General features: G+C 34.5%; 1 protein-coding gene across 1 annotated transcript in view; it reads right to left on the reverse strand.

Moving 5' to 3' along the window:
• Positions 1 to 18,440, reverse strand: part of DPY19L2 (dpy-19 like 2) — an 83,975-nt gene that overhangs the window by 20,362 nt on the left and 45,173 nt on the right. The window contains exons 13-16 of the mRNA XM_026509105.4: positions 15,412 to 15,492; positions 13,121 to 13,222; positions 11,764 to 11,835; positions 9,662 to 9,708 (exon numbers count right to left, since the gene is read on the reverse strand). Of these exons, the coding sequence (XP_026364890.2) occupies positions 9,662 to 9,708; positions 11,764 to 11,835; positions 13,121 to 13,222; positions 15,412 to 15,492 (302 nt within the window). The remainder of the gene's footprint in view (positions 1 to 9,661; positions 9,709 to 11,763; positions 11,836 to 13,120; positions 13,223 to 15,411; positions 15,493 to 18,440) is intronic.

Here is an 18,440-nt window from a genome sequence, read left to right on the forward strand (position 1 = left end):
TACAATAAAAAATATCAGATAATATCACTAAAAATTATAGCAATTTGAAAAGCATAATTTACAGTCATCCTATGTGAAGTATATAAAAAAGCCAGGCTTTGATTAAGATGAAACAGGTTTTACTGATTGCTGGAGATTGTACCTCTAGAAGGATTTAAAGAAAAATACTTTCTATTAAATATTCAACCATGTACAGTATATACACAGCTTTAGATAAGTACTGCTAGACTTGCAAGTTGCTTTCATTTTTTAAGACTCTAAGTACCACAAACATCCTTGTACGTAAAACTCTGAGCATCCTTGAGCATTTCTCAAGGATACATTTCTAGAAGAAAAGTGATGGGTAAAGCATATAAGTATTTTTCGTTCTACAAAAGTTTATGGGCCTACTGAGCTCTAGGCACTGTGCAGTGAACACAGCCTGAATAGTGTCAATGTTGTTCTTCTCCTCTTAGCCTGCATGCTAGACTCGTAGAAGAGGTATGGACTGCCTGTTTCATTGTTCCATTGAGAAGATGGAAGACTTTGGTTTTACATGCAGAGGCTTTCTTCTAATATGCATTTTGGGGTTAGAGAGAAAAGTAACACAGTTCAAGTAAGACACTAAGAGGTAAGGAAGTTCAAGGGCACACATATATCCAGAGATTTTTTTTTTTAAAAGCCTGATCAGGGGGGCGCCTGGGTGGCACAGTGGTTAAGCATCTGCCTTCAGCTCAGGGCGTGATCCCAGTGTTGTGGGATCGAGCCCCACATCGGGCTCCTCTGCTAGGAGCCTGCTTCTTCCTCTCCCACTCCCCCTGCTTGTGTTCCCTCTCTTGCTGGCTGTCTCTATCTCTGTCAAATAAATAAATAAAATCTTTAAAAAAAAAAAAAAAGCCTGATCAGGGGAGGGCCTGTCAGGAAAGCAGTACAATCACCAACTTACCCTGTCTCCATTGCAGCTTGGCCCTGAGTTGCGCAGCAGAGGGAAGGTGGGCTGGGGCGGGGGTGGGGGTGGGGGGTTCCCACCTGTCTTGAAATGTACTGGTCACCACAGGATTCTGTGGTGAGCTGCTGTGTGTGAGGGAGGACAGGCCCTGACAATAACTGCCGATGCAAATAAATCTAGTAGCTAATTTAAAATGTAAATGCACAACCAAATCTGCAAATACACAAATGAAATAAACTGATAAAGAGCAATAATAGATGTTCGAAAAAGCGAGGCTAAAGCAAAAGATTAAGAGAACCAACAATTCTCTGAGGTAAAGGAAGATGTGAATGTTCAGATTAAAATGTCCCATGAATTAACAAACATAGAAAATACACACACTCATGCATACATAGGCACATGCATATCTCAAACTCCATACATTTCCAGAGAGCAAAACTTTATATAAAATTTCTCATTTGTAATGCTCAATGCTAGATAATAATAATTATCTATAAAATGCTGAAAACCCCCCAGAAATACCTATTAACCAAACCATTAACTTAACATGAAGGCAAAAGGTGTTTTTCAAATACAAAAGCACCCAGCAACCCTCGGGAAGAAGACATGGGGACACTACCCCCAAGTTGGAGCTGCGGGGGCACCACCCTGGAACCAGGGCTGCCAGTCCCCAACAACCCCACACACAGGCCCCTGCACGTCAGATGGAGAGACAGGGCTGCTCTGCATATGCTGGCATTTCTAACCGTTGCAGCTGCTCCACAGACACCAATGCCACTGCAGGCTAGCTGGAACCCCAAACCCACTGTTACTATGACTGCCGGCACCCCAGACTCCAGCTTTGTGGCCACTTGATGCATACCCATGTCCCCACACTGTCTGCCTGTGGGCCAGCCAGTGCCCCACACCCTGAAGCCACTGCTGTTCCACGAGTGCCTGTGCTGCCGTCCCTGCCTCTGTGCCTGCTCCATGGACGCTGAGGTCTCAGGACCCAGACCCAGCACTGCCATGGGCTAGCCGGTGCTCCTGGACCCCAGAGCTGTCGGGCCCCAGAGCTGCCACGGCTCTGCTAGCACACGAATTCCAATCCCCACGGTTGTTCCGTGGGTACCCAAGTATCAAAAAACACTGTCACCACTATCACAAGGGCATCCATAAGATGAACCCTGTGCCAAGGGGGATCCCATTGACCGTGACATGCTCCATGGGGGAAAGAAGTTTGGGTGGTCCCCAGCAGCTTCACCACTGCAGATCCTAACAGGTCACCACCATTACTGATACCCACAGCCTTGGTCGTTGAGGACCCCTGCAATCTTCATTGATGCTAACCTCAGCTGATAAAGTTGCACAGATACTACACTGCTGAGCCTTTCCCCAGGAATGGAAACAGCACACCTTACCCAGCTGGCTCCATACACCCACCTGCAGGTGAATGTCTTTCCTCAACAAAACCAGTTCCTAAAGTCGGAAAGAGGTGATTGCTCCATTAAATGTGAAGACATCAATGAAAGGTTACAAGAAACAAAAAATCAAGGAAGCATGACACAACCAAAGGAACATAATCATTTTCCAGTAACTGACCCCACAGAAATAGAGATCTGTGAATTGCCAAGCAATTCAAAATAATTGTTTTAGGAAAGATCAGTGAACCACAGAGAATGTAGACAACACAATAAAATCAGGAAAACAATCTACGAGCAAAATAAGTTTAATAATGAGCTAGAAGTTATAAAAAAAGAACCAGACAAATTCTAGAGGTAAAGAATACAATGAATGAAAATGAAAAATGCAAATACGGCATCAACAGCAGACCTGATCAAGCAGAAGAAAGAATCTGGGGACTTGAAGACTGATAATTTGAAATTATCCAGTGAGAAGAGAAAAGGAAAAAGAACGAAAAGGAGTGAAAAAAGCTTAGGTGAATTACGAAACACCATCAGGAGAAACAATATTTACATTATGGCCATCTAAGAAGGGGAAGAGAGAGGAAAAGGGCAGAAATCTTATTTAAGATCAGCTGAAAATCTGCCAAATCTGGAGACAGGTATGGATATCCAAGTACATGAGCCTCATAGGTACCAAGACAAATTTAATCCCCCAAAATTCACTACACATTATAATGAAACTGTCAAAACCAAAGACAAAGAATGATCTGTCAAAGCAGCAAATTATCTCATATAAGGGAACCCCTGTAAGGCTATTAACACACTTCTCAGTAGAAACCTTGAAGGTCAAGAGAGGATGGGATGATATATTCAAAAAAATGCTCAAATTAAAAGATCTTCCAATTACGAATACTTCACCCAGCAAAGCTGTCCTTCAGATGAAATGAAAGAATAACTTTCTCAAACAAAAAAAGCTGAGGGAATTCATTACCACTAGTTGCCTTACAAGAAATGCTAAAGGGAGTTAGTTATTCATGCTAAAATGAAAGAATGCTAATCAGTAACCTAAACACAGATGAATGTATAAAACTCACCATAAAGTTAACTATACAGTCAAATTAGAAATACTCTAATGTCATACTAGTGATGTGTAAATCACTGAAATCTAATATAAAAGTAAAAAAAAAGTATTTTAAAACAAATATAGCACAATAATTTGTTAAAGGATGCCGATATAAAAAGATATAAATCGTAACATCAAAAACATAGAAATGGAGGGGGTAGTAAGTAAAAGGCAGAATTTTTTTTTGTGATTGAAGTTTTTATCAGCTGAAAATAGACTGTTACAAGATGTATTATGTAAGCCTCAGGATAACCACAAAGCAAAAAACTACAGTAGATACACAAAAGATTAAGAGAAAGGAAACAAAGTGTATCACCATAGAAAAGGAAGACAGCATGAGAGGAAGAAAGGAACTATGAAACAGGAAACACCTAGGTGGCAAAACAAGCCCTTAACTATCAGTAACTATCTTAAGTATAAATGGATTTAATTCTCCCACCAAAAGACGGAGATGGCTAAATGAATAAAAAAACAAGACAATTATGTGCTGCCTAAAGAAACTCATTTTAGCTTTAAGGACACATTAAGGGGAAAGTGAAGGGATGAAAAAAGTTATTCATTCAATACATGGAAATTAAACAATCTAATCCTAAACAACTGATGAGTCAAAGAAGAAATCAAAAGGAAATAAAAAATATCTTGAAACAAATGAAAATAAAAACACACCATAACAAAACTTATAGGATGGTGCAAAATTCTAAGAGGGGATTTTAGGTGATAAATGCTTACATTAAGAAAAAAAGATTTCAAATAAACAACTATACACTTCAAGGAACTGGAAGAAGAAAAAACTAAGCCCAACGTTAGTAAAAGGAAAGAAGAAACAGAGATCATAAGAGAAATAAACGAAACAGACAAGAAACCATAGAAAACATCAATGAAACTAAGAGCTAGTTTTTTGAAAATATAAACAAAAATGATAAGCCTTTAGTTGGACTGAGAAAAAAAGATTTAAATAAATAAAATCATAAATGAAAGAGGGAATGTTACAACTGATATCACAAAAATACAAAGGGTCATCAGAGACTATTATGAATAATTATACACCAACAAGTGGATACCCTGAAGAAAGGACATATTCCCAAAAATGTACACCCTACCAAGACTGAATCACGAAGAAATAGAAAATACAAGTAGACTTAAAACTAGTAAGGAGGAGCATCTGGTGGCTCAGTGGATCAAGCATTTAACTCTTGATTTTGGCTCATCTCAAGATCTCAGGTCCGTGGAACTGAGCCCTGCATCAGGCTCTGCACTCAGCACAGTCTGCTTATCCTTCTCCCTCTGCTCCTCCCCGCCCCCTGCTGCTACTCTCTTTCTCAAAAATAAATAAATAAAATCTTAAGGAAAAAAAAAAACACAACTAGTAAGGAGATTGAATCAGTAATCAAAAATCTCTCAACAACAACAAAAAAGTGGAGGACCAGATGACTTCACTAGAGAATTCCACCAAACATTTAAACAAGAATTAATGCTAATCTTTCTCAAATTTTTCCAACAGATTTAAGAGGAAAGGACATGTTTAACCTCATTTTACAAGGCTAACATTACTCTTATATTGAAGATGAGGATGATAAAAGAAAAGAATATTGTAGGCCAATATTCCTGATGAACATAGATGGAAAAGCCTCAACAAATACTAGAACCCAAATTCAACATCATATTAAAAGGATTATGTAACATGAGCAGGTGGAATTTTTATCTTTGCAATGCTTTCAATATATACAAATCAATAAATGGGATATGCTGCATTAAAAGAATGAAAGATAAAAACCATATGATCATCTCAGTAGACACAGAAAAAGCATTTGACAAAATTCAAAACCCCTCCATGATAAGAACTCTTAACAAATTAGGTATAAAAGATGTACCTCAACATAATAATGGCATATAATATATGACAAGCCCAAAGCTAACCTCACACTCAGTGTTGAAAAATCTCAAAGCTTTTCTTCTTGGTTCAGGAAAAAGACAAGGATGCCCACTCCTACTATTTCTGTCCAGCATTTTACTGGAAAGTCCTAATCAAGGCAATTAGGCAAGAAAAAGAAATAAAAAATAACAATAAAAGTAGAAGTAAAACTATCTATGTTTGCAGATGACATGATCTTATATGCAGAAAACCCTAAAGACTCCACCAAAAAACTGTTAAAACTAATAAATGAATAAAGTTGTGGAATACAAAATCAATACACAAAAATCAGTTGCATTTCTATGCAATCACAATGAACTATCTGAACAGATAATTTAGAAAGCAATCTCATTTTTAATAGCATCAAAAACAATAAAGCACTTAGGAATACATTTCATCAAGAAGAAGATAGACCTCTACACCAAAACTGTAAGACACCGATGAAAGAAACCGAAGACAACACAAATAAATAGAAAGATATCCTATGTTCTTGGTTTGAAAGATATATGTTAAAATATCCATACTAGCCAAAGCAATCTACAGATTCAATGCAATCCCTATCAAAATTCCAATGAGATTTTTCAGATATAAAAAGAACAATCCTGAAATTCATATGGAACCACAGAAGACCCTGAATTTCCAAGATGATCTTAGGGAAGCAGAATGAAGCTACAGGTATTACACTTCCTGATTTCAAACTATATCACAAAGTTATAGTAGTCAAAACAGTATGGTACAGGAATAAAAACGGACACATGGATCAATGGAACAGAAGAGAGAGCCCAACAATAAACCCATGCTAATAAGGTCAATTCATCTTTGATAAGGGCAGCAACACATAATGGGGAAAGGATAGTGTTTTCAATAAATGATGGCTGGAAAACTGGATATTCACATGCAAAACCATGAAATTAAACTCCTGTCTTACACCAGTCACAAAGATTAAGTTGAAGTGGATGAAAGGCTTAAATTTAATACCTCAAACCATAAAGCTCCTATGAGAAAAAGAACAGGGGAAAAGCTTTGACAGGGGTCTTAGCAATGATTTTTTGAATTTGACACCAAAAGCAACAGCAACAAAAGCAAAAATAAACAAGCAGGAGAACATCACCTAAAAAGTTTCTGCACAGCAAAGAAAACAATCAACAATATGAAAAGACAACCTATGGAATGGAAAAAAATATTTGCAAACTGTGTATCTGTTAAGGGGTTAATATCTAAAGTAAGTAAGGAACTCAATGGCAACTCAATGGCAAAAAATAAATAAATAATCTGATTTAAAAATGGGCAAAGGACCTGAAGAGAGATTTTTCCAAAGAACAGAAAAAATGCAAATGTGCTCAATATCACTAATAAGGAAATGCAATTCAAAACCACAATGAGACATCACCTTGCTCCTATTACAATGGCTATTATCAAAAAGACAAAAGACAAATGTTGGTGAGGATGTAGAGAGAAGGAAACTCATGCATAGTTGGTGGGAATGTAAATTGGTACAGTGTTATGGAAAACAGTATAGAGGTCCTCAAAAAATTAAAAATAGAACTACCATATGATCCAGCTATCCTATTCTTGGGAATATATCCAAAAGAATCAAAATCCATATTTTGAAGTGATATCTGCACTTCCATGTTCACTGAAGCATTATTCACAATAGTCAAGATATAGAAACAACATAAGTGTCTGTCGGACAAATGGGTAAAGAATATGTGGTGTGTGCGTGTGTGTATAATAATACTCCATTGCATATATATTATTCAGTCATATAAAAAGAAGGAAATCCTGCCATTTGTGGTAACATGGATGAACCTGGACAGCATCATGCTATGTGAAATAGGCCAAAGAAAAATACTTTTAGTATCACTTATACGTGGAATCTAACAAAGAGAAAAAAGTCAAACTCAGAAACAGAATAGAATGGTGGTTGCTAGGGTTCTGTAATGGGGGCCAATGGGGATGTTCATCAAAGGGTACAAACCTTTAATTTTAAGATGAAGAAGTTCAGAGGAACTAATGAACGGCATAGTGACTACAGTTAATAATACCGTGTTATATAAAGTTTGCTAAGAGTGTGGCTATAAGCGTTCTCACACACAGAAAGGTAACTGTGAGGGGACGGGTGTGTTAGATGTGTTCATTAACCTGATGGTGGTAATCATTTCATATGTAGCTGTACCAAATCACTGTGTTGGGTGCTTTAAATATATCGTTATTTATTTGGCAAAAAATGAAAACCATGAAAGAAAATATTTGGAAATAATTTAATCATTTTGATGTGGGTGTTTCTAAGCAACAAATTAACACAGGAAATGTATAGTTGTGACTGTATAGAAATTTAAAGCTTCTATAAGCAAAAACCATTAATAAACTATAAACTGACAACCTATTAGAAATGTTACATACATGTAATAGGCAAAAGGTTACTGTCTATAATATAAAATATCCCACACATCAATTTTCAAATGTTCAAGAAATATAAATATGTCACACACATTTGAAAGATGTACAACTTCACTGGTAAAGACTGATAAAATTAGTTCCTTTTTTTTTAGTCTGTCAGAAAGTGTTAAGTGTTTGATAATACTGGTGTTCATGGAGATGCAAGAAAATGGACACTCTCAGCATAAGTTCTCAGTATTTATCAGATTATAAATATTCATACATTATGGTCTAGCAGTCCCATATAAAATATTCTAAATACTAAAATAAGTATGCAAAGAAATATGTACAGATATGTTCATTACTCTTAGCATTGGTGGATATGACAAAAAGATAAATATAACCTTAACGCCCACTGATGTGGGAATGGCTAAGGACTTGGTAATCACAATCACTTGTGATGATGAACAATAAAGTGTGGAGACCACTACAGCATGTGAAGAAGATCTAGGCAGACACCCAAGATATGTTATTAAATAAAAATAAAAAGTTACATAATAATAATAATACTGATTCTATTTTTTATAAAAATACTGTTTTTGGAAATGTTTTGTAGAATGATACATACAAAACCATTTACATTAACACCAAAAAGGAGTAGATCTGAGGGAGAGAAACACTGCCTTTTTCTTGAAATATTATTTCATCTGTATGTATTACTATATGCATGTATTATTTTGTAACTTAAATTGCTCTGCCCATGCGCGCGCGCGCGCACACACACACACACACACACACACACACACACACAAGGCTGTCACTTTCAGGAATGTAATCACCTCCTTATTTTGAGCTAAATATCTTCCACCCTTTGGTCCCTTTGAGTCTGTCCTCTCCTACACTGCACTCTCTCAAATATTTGAAGACAGCTGTCATGTACTTCTCAATCTTTTATTATTCTATGAAATATCCCAGGTGCCTTCACGCACTCCTTATGTGAATAGTTCTCAGACCTCTAAAAACACTCTTTTTACAATCTCAAGGCATATTCCTCTGGGCTTCATTTGACCAGAACAAAGTAAAAAGTGGGTCTATTAAGCCCTTTGATTTGGATTTCAACAAATAGTATTTAACCATTTCAACCATAAAGTTCTATTAAGCCCTTCTAACAACCATATGAAACTGTTTACTGAAAATATAAGCATGGGGTACGGGACTCATGGAAACTCTCTGTACTATCTTCACAATTATTCTGTAAATTTGAAACTGTCCTAAAAAATAAATCTCATTAATACATCAAATTTAATCATATATCAACAAGTAGAAAATGTAATTTAAGATTTTCCTCATAAGGAAGTTTTCTTCACAATCTACTTCTCATGTCCTGTTGCAATGTGTGAGTTGAGTTACGTTTTTCTCACATGTTTATGCCAGTGAAGTTAGTGACGTCTTTAAACCATCAAAAAAAATGTGATACAGCAAATGGTTTTAACAATAAATGCAGAAAAACTATTTCATGAATACACAGAAAAACAAATAATTATGTTTTCTCTGACAGTTAAAAAAAAAAAGGATTGCCAAAACAAAACGTTAGCTTACTTCTGTTCATGGACTTTAAATTCTAGTCATATATTAAAATTAATCTAAATTGATTTAAAGTTTGAGTTAATTCAAATAGAAATATCTCCAAAACAAGTCCAAACACACAAAAGAGATGTCTAAGTACAGCACATTCAGTCCTTTTTAAGAGAACATCTAAGATTGGTTCATGTCTCCCTTCTTAATCAAAATGGTGGTTTAATATACATTCATTTGATATTATAATAATTATTTAATAACTGAATATAGTATGACTTTAAAACAATTACATCCATTTGATATCACAAGTTATTTAATAACTGAATATAGTATGATTTAAGAACAATTATAATTACCTTAGATAAGTGTTTGTAGATAAGACACATAAAGTATCACGATAAGCCTGTGAATAGAATAAATTAAGCTTTTCTAAGGAATTGTGTGACATTTAAAATGCTCTGATTCATTAACATAAACACCCTCACTAGAAAGAAGTGTTTTTATTGTTAGAGTGCTCAGGAACACTTTAATCTCATCTCTGCCTCAGGCAAATATTTTCTTGAAGTTCTAAATGCCTCTTTTATTGAAGGAAGGAAGGAAGGAAGGAAGGAAGGAAGGAAGGAAGGAAGGAAGGGGAGAGGGAGGGAGGGAAGGAAGAAAGGGAGGGAGGGAGGGAGGAGTGAAGGGGAATGTGGGGGCTTAACTGGGCCAAAGAGTCTTTAGCTGCAATCCTAGGCAACTTAAAGGTACAGTAAAAAATTTACAGGGAACTTCAAGTTTTACACTGTGCATAATATGTAGTTTATAATTTAGAGATAAAATGAAAAAATACATAGTGAAATTTGAATTCGAAGATGAAATCTAAGTTTAGAATTTTTAACTTACCTCATTCGTTCAAGACCATTTTTTACAAATGAGATTCTGGTCACTTAGGCAAGCAAAAAGCCTATTCAGGGGTTTAGTTAATAGAATATATGGGCTTATAAGAGTTTAAGATTCAGTAGTTTCAAAGAAAAATCGTATGATGTATGCTTTCCTTCTTTCGTTCCAGAAGCGATTTCACACAATTAAAAAAGTTAATGAACATCAGAAGTATTCTTGAGGTAAAAAATAAGCCACAATGAGGAGGGGTTTATATAGAGACAGAAAGGTGTTAAGCTTTGATGGCTGCGAGGATGGGGACATGTCTGTGTGCACATGTGTGTGTGCACACGCAGCAAATAAACAAATAGGCCTGTTAATGCATATGCATGGTTTGAGCTGTGGTGTGTTTGGGAGACAGTACTATGTTTATGAGCTGTGGATCTTAATTTAACAAAAAAATAGTAATGGTAGATCTAGCTATCATCTTCTCCCATGTTAAGCTATCTCCCTACTGGATAGTTGATTCCTGCACTAGCCCCTCTAAGTGGAGCCTTAAAGAATAGCACCGTTAGCCATGATGGACTAGAAACAGGCTAGTGGAGAGCTAGGTGCAGCCAAGGGGACACTGTGTAGTTTACCCATTCCTTCCTACAACCTCTATCCTCTTTCCAAGTGGTCCCTAGGGAATTGGATCCAGGGGGAAACCACAGAGAGGTAAAGGCAGATGCCTTTCTCACTCATAAATTATTCACGTTTTACGTGAAAACACAGGAATGAGAAATGTGGGCGCTGGAACTATACAGAGAAGATATGCAATTTGACTTTAAATAAAGAAAACTTGTTTCAACAGGATCACACCTGGCATAGTAGTAGAGAAACGTTATTGCTACCTACTTGAAGGTATAAAATACATACTAACTTAAGACAACTTGTAAACAATATAAAGATGGTTCAAAAATGCTAAAAATTAAGACCCAGTGTCTTTAGCTAGGCTTTCAGATACACTTCCAGACCAAGAAAATCTGCCAGAGGTATTTTAGAACATTTTTTCTTCTATCACAATATTTTCTTTTGTTGGGAAAACAGTGAACACATAGACAATGTTTTAAAGAACATCTGTACAAATTTCTCCTGTGCATGTCTTAAAATGGATCAAGACTTCCTTGAATGTGCTTTAGGTTTAGAAGATACAGAACTGTTATCTTCCTTTCACAGCACCTATGACAGTTGTAACTCTTTAGTCATTTGTGTGATAATTTGCTTGATGCCCCCACCCACCCACCGAGTCTGTAAGTTCCAAGACAGGAGCAGGCCTCTTTTATTTGCCCTAGTGGACTGACACTGTGAATGTAGTTCATGGTACATAGTGGGTAACCGGGATAAATTTCTTTTGAAAGAATAAGAATATCCTCTCTGATGAGGCTTCCTAAAAAACCCATAGAATACTAAATCAAGAGAGAGCTGAATAAGAAATTTGTTTAAGGGGGGGATGGGTTCATCCTAAAAATAAAATGGAATTCTGAGCTATTAGCATTAATCCATTATAGTCCTTATCTTGAACCCAAAAGCAAATGATAAAATTTTTTTAAAATACCTTTTTAAAGATAAAATAAGTAATCATCATAACAACTGGAAGCAATAATGTCTTTGTGTATCTCAGTGGAGTCTGAAATAAAGCAAATTATTCAAAATAGTCATTTATTAAAATTTACATTAAGTGAGTAAAAATCTATGTCAAATTGAGTATCACGATGAAATTTACATTTATATATATTTATATAAATTATATATAATGAATATTATATTTATTTAACAACCTTCATCTTCTAATACAAGAATAAAAATTATAAGAAGTTATACAATGTACCAAAGATTTTAACAGTAAAAATCATTAAATCAAAAATAAGTTATGTCTATTATTCTATCCTTTCTTTTGGTTTTATCTTTTATTTACATAATATCAATTCTTAAATTTTATGTTTACTGATCCCCAGACCCTACATTATCATTTCCTGAGATGCGAAGTTCCATCATTTTCATTGGTGAAACTGGAGCAAATAAGGAAGAAAGCCAGTCTACGTAATTACTGTAAATATGAGTAAGCAATAAAACATTAGCAGCTAAATAATTCTCATGAACCATTATTATGGTTGGAGTGATTCACCATGTCACTAAATTAAATAATTCTTGAAGGCAGGAACCAAGACATTTTCCTCTTTGTAGTCAGTCCTACAGCAAACTGCCTCACAGATAAATAAATAGTAGTCATAATAGTTTTTGAGTGAATGTATGACTGGTTGGATAGATAAGAGAATAATGTATGATTAGTAGTACACCTTTCTTGGCAGCATCTTGTTAAAAATGTTTACAATATTTGGAATGTTAAGTGAAATAAAACTAGTTTCTGAAAACCAAAACAAGAATTTGGATTTGTTTTTCCTGAGCAGTCCCATACCTCTAAGTGACCTAGATTATTAAAATAATTGAACTACATGGGGCACCTGGGTGACTCAGTTGGTTAAGCATCTGCCTTCGGCTCCAGTCATGATCCCAGGGTCCTGGGATCAAGCCCCCCTGCTCGTGCTCTGGTTAGCTCTCTTCTCCCAAATGAATAAATAAAAAATCTTAAAAAAAATAAATAAAAGTAATTGAACTGTAATAATAATAATTCACTGTGGATCAAATAGTATGTTTAGCACTGTGCCTGGATTATCCCATTTAATCATCACCAATAACTCTTTAAGAGAGAGGTCATTATTTGTTGATTTTACATACAAAAAAAAACAGGTGAGGAATGCTGTATGACTAGTAAAAGTTAAAGTAAAAAAAAAAAAAGGTAAAGTTGGATGTCTCTGAATAAAAATTGTGAGTTTCAGATTAAAAGAAAAACTCAAGAGCCAAAAAACCATCATACCTGTAGAGAAGGAAAAAAATCAAAAAAACATTCATACCGCTTTTTCCATGAAGTCAAATTCAGGAGCACAGGTGTAAATTAAGGTATCAAAATCTGTATACCTTAGGATTCTGGCTGCTATTAGGTCACTCAGGCGAATCTGTGAAGAAAATAAAGTAAAACAAATTAAAATTACACTAAGAATTATGGTCAATAATAATTGATTTGTTTTATTAGTAAAGTCTACAAAGAAGATAATCCACGGTACATAGATGCCCCTCAAAGAAAATTTTTAAAAAAATCAGTGAACTATACACTGCTATGCACTGTATTATGAAGAAAACTGAAAACAAAGAGAAATACCGAAAGAAATGAAAAGAAGAAAGAGGTCAGAAAAAATAAACAGAGATGATAATATAAAGAGTGAGCTAAGATCGACGCTCACTGGGCAGAAACCACCATGCAGTTAATCATGAGATTTTATAATCACCATTTACTAAGAAGGAAACCATCGCACGTTAACCCTTTCACTACACACTGCAAATCATGAATCAATTTTCTATGTGTTGTCATTGTCACAAAGCCTCATACACTGATTACAATTTTTCGTACTTGTTGAATTTTTCAGACATACATTCAAGCCATTAAACATAAAAGCTATTCATCATAAGAACTACAACTACATATAATTTAGTTACTTGATCTCCAAGGCTTTTGAAATAAACACCACCTACCAAACTCAACGTAGAACTCCTATTTTCTACTGATTATTTATTACCTACTGTCAGTGAGACAATTATTTTTCCATTGCATTCTCAGAAGGCCCAAAAAAAAAATTTGGTATGTAAACCTTAATTCAAATTATTTTACAGGAACAAAAATTATTTTATATCAAATGTAACAATTGTCTGTGGTTTTCATTTATTTATGGTTCCCCTTATCTACCAGTAGCAAGGTTAATTTAGACTTTATTTTTCTAATTTGGACTAGGCCGGATGATTGATAATAATATAAATAAACCACTTTCATTTCAAGTCTTTCTCACAGCTGTCACATACAGGAAGTCACTCAAGGGTACCGAGGGGATGTGTGTGTGTGTGTGTGTGTGTGTGTGTAAGATTTGTAATCAGCTGGGTGACAATGTGGAGCAAGGCAGAAAAGAAAACCACAGACCAATTTAACAGATAAATAAATGACTTAGGAGGCTTCAATAAAGTTTAATGTAAAATGTACAGCCCCTACAGAATGAAAAGTTAAGAACAAAAAGGAAAGAAAAAAGGAAAATGTGTCAGACATACCAGAGAACAGCAGCAACAAATAAACCTAATGAATCATCATGCAGAGCTAGCAATAATGGTGAATATATCCTTACATTTTGAAATTTTATTTATCCTCAACATGTATGTAAGCTCAATTCTCCTGGAGAGTGATAGCACTTGAACTTTCAGAGAGTAAGTGTCATAATCTCTTGTTAAAGGTGAAGAAATTTCAGCAGTAGACGGGGTCCTAATTGGATAGTATGAGATGAAGTACATTTCAGAGTAGATTATTGTATGATACACTCATGTACACTCATATCCAAACACTAAGTGTCAAGAATCAAAAATAAATGCCTGCACTGTTTTCTGTTCCCCGGAACTGATGAGCTGAATAGGGACTTCTGCTTTGACAACGGCTATTCTGTAAGACATTGGCTTTAAAACAAACACACACCACACATGAGGGATAGGTCTATATATTTTCCAGAAGATGAAAAGGTAGATAACTTTTAACATATCCCATTTTCCTTTTCCATTACAAGAAAAGTTTTAAAAATATCAAATCACATCTTAAGTTTAGTCTGTAATTATATGTGTATAAAACTACATTGAGATTGTGAGAGTTTTATATTTCAAAGCTGAGTACAGACTGCTCATATGTTAACATTCGCAATAAATGAATACCTTATTATTTTAAACAGATGATTTTTTTAAGATTTTAAAGTAATTTATACACCCAACATGGGGTTCGAACCCATGACCCCAACAAGAGTCACACACTCTACAGACTGAGCCAGCCAAATGCCCCTATTTGTATTTTAACTGAAATATGACCACATAACTACTTAAGATATTATTAATATTTTTCCTGGATGGCTAAGTCAGCATTCATTCATAGATTTTTCTTAGTGCGTTGAAAAGATCATTGAACTGCACAGTTTTATTACTGACTCAGCCAATAACTACCCCTAGGACTCTGAGCAAGACACTCAATCTCTATAAAATAAATAGGTAAAAATAGATGGTTTCAAAGTTTTCATCTAGCTACATATTTACAGGAATTTTTATGCTTTAACTAGAAGGTACTTACATGATCTGAAACACCTAAGATTTTAGATGTCAGAAATTTCAAAATAATTGTTCCACACAACCAAGCACAGCCTTGAATCAGCTAGAAAATAAAAGTATAAAAATTAAAAATTACCCAGTTAAAATATTCAATTATATCAACAAATGGTATAGGAAAATCTTAATCATGTAAAGAATATTAACGATGAGGTCTAACAAAGGATATTCCTTTAGAAAATTTTGTTTAAAGGCAAAAAACTGAAAGAGATGACACTGTAATAAAATACATAACAACACTAGAGTTCGACAAATTCTAAAGGAATTTTTTTAAGTTGTTTCTTTTCAATTTCTGTGAAGAAAGGAGCTACATGCTTGTTTCCAAATATTATTTCCTAGCTGAAAACTCTTTTTCTCAAAAAATAGGATTAAATTATAAAAAATTCTTCTACCGCTCTTTTGGAAATAAAATTATATAAGTTCCTCTTCAAGAAAGGAATATTTGAAAATTTAAGCTATATTTTAAAGAGAGAAATAGAAACTAAAACTTACATAGGGGTTTCTGTTTGTTTTTTATTTGTTTTTTGGTTAACTTTGATTAGAAAGAGCACAAATGTGGACTTCTAGATAACCTGGAGAAAAATTATAGTGGCCTAAATCCAAATCTCTCCACACTTATCCAACAGGTAGAACGATGCAACCACAAATATAAAAAACAGGTAACAGTACAAACTTCAAATTACCTGTAAATAGAAACAATTCATACAGCAAAGTTAAGTCTCAAGTCCTGATCTAAGCCTTTGTAGAGAATGAGGGGAGTCTCAAAACCATGTGCAAGAGGGGAGAGGGAAATGAGGGGCCCCAGACTGAGCTGAAATAACTCTAGGAAAAGAAAGTCCACCTTATGTGTGAGGAGACTGGAGGATGGGCTATGGAGCAGGGACTTCAAGGGTTCAGTATAAAAAATACTGATCCCAGAAAGGCGTTAATTCTGGAAAGAGAGGAAGGGAAAAGAAAAAGAGAGAAGCCCTCTAGGAGAATGTGTGGAAAAGGAAACAAGAAGGGAAAATTCAGTATCCAGAAAAATAACTGGGGAGCAAACAAAATCACTACTGTCACTGAAAGATGAACAAAGGAAGTTATTATTAATTGATAAAACCACATTTTGTTACATTGGCAAAAGAGGTTGCACCTGGATTAGGAAACATCTGCTCTAACCACAAAATAATTAGATGAAAGATGTCTATAATACCTAATACATAGTTTCTATAAGAAGTTTAAAAAAAATGAGTCAAACATTTCAGCTGCTGATCTCTGCTCTAATGAATAAAAATCTCACAAAGCAGAAAACACCTACAATGCAGAATTAAAAGTTGAATTAAGTAAGCTCAAATAAGCATACAGAGATATAAAAAAAATTTTATTAAAAAATATTTTTTAAACTAAGAACAGAAATGGACAAAACCAGAAAAAAATGAGAGTGCTTATTAAATATAGAAAATAGAAGAAAAGGAGAAAACCATTGAAAAATGAAGACAATCTCAAGCTAACTAAAGGAGAAGAGATTCAAATAAAAATTCAAAAAGGGCACTGAAGACAGAAACAATAACAACAAAACTCCAAAAGAATAAAAATGAGATTAAAGAAGGTAGTAGAAGAGTCAGAGAAAGTGGTAGAAACAGAAGACAGGAAACATATTTATAATTAGGGTAACTGAAACAGAAAAACTACAATCCAAGAAAACTTCCTAGACATAAAGGACCTGAATTTACATTTGGAAAGGACTCACCATGTGCTGAGGAAATTGACCAGTATGGTAAACCACCTCAAGCTATAGCCTAGTAAAACTTAAAAATGAAGAAAAATCCCTTAACACTTCTAGACACAAAGGTCACATAACTTAGAAGGGCAAGAGAATTTGGTTTGCATCATACATGTTAAAAGAAACATAAAAGCATGTCAACTGTGTAGAAGCATTTTCAAGACACTCAAGAAAGTGGGAACCTGGAACTTTATATCTAGCCCATCTGTCAGTCAGGTATAAAGATTATAGAAAACCAGTTTCAAGCATGCAATAATTGAGGAAACAACCTTCCTGAATACAGAAAGTTAAAAGTAAAAGAGAATCATGTAATGAAATATGCTGAGAAATAGTAAATAGAAAATATACGTAACATTTATGACATTAATAAAAAATCTTCAAATTCTCACAAAGCAAGACCTGTCCTGTGTTGTACAGAGAAGAGGTACTGAAACAGATTCAAAAAGGTGACAAAGACAAGGGTGACCAAAGCAAATAAGGAGTCATATTTACAATCCTGTCAATCACTAAGGTTCACATCAACAAGCATTAGATATAAAACATATTTTGACATTAAAAGATACAATTCATGAAGAAAATATAATAAATATGAACATCTATGAACTGCAACCATCTTTATAAAGTTACTAGACATACAAGAAGAGAAACACACTAATACCTAAAGACTTAAATATACTTTTTCAATGTAAGATAGGTCTGTGGGCAAATAATACATAAAGCTATAAAAGACCAAAACATTAAAAAATAAATCTTGTCAATAAATTTATCAAAACATGTCCTATTAATAAAGGATAGATCTTCATCTCAAGCAAATATAAAATACTCACAAAAAAAATGATCATCTATTAGGTCAGAGAGAAAGCATCCAGGAGTTCCATAAACTAAAAATATTACAAACAACCCTCTGTCATCATGAGGTAATAAAACTAGAAATTAATAACAAAGTCAGAAAACCAAAAGGCCCTTCCTCTTGGAAATTAGCAAAGTTTCTATTAAGTTTTAAGTGAAAGAGAAACAATTTTTTAAAATATGATAATGAGAAGTACATATTAGAAATGAAGAAAGTCATTTAAACAATGATCAGAAGAAAATCCATGGCCTCAAGAACCCATATCAATAAAAATGAGAGAAAAAATAAATTAAAATTTGATTCAAACATCTAGCTAAAGTATAACAAAATAAACCGAGAGAAAACACATGAAAGGAAATACTCAAGAACAGTCTGTTTATTC

The sequence above is a fragment of the Ursus arctos genome, unplaced genomic scaffold, assembly GCF_023065955.2.
Source record: "Ursus arctos isolate Adak ecotype North America unplaced genomic scaffold, UrsArc2.0 scaffold_3, whole genome shotgun sequence".
NCBI lineage: Eukaryota > Metazoa > Chordata > Mammalia > Carnivora > Ursidae > Ursus > Ursus arctos.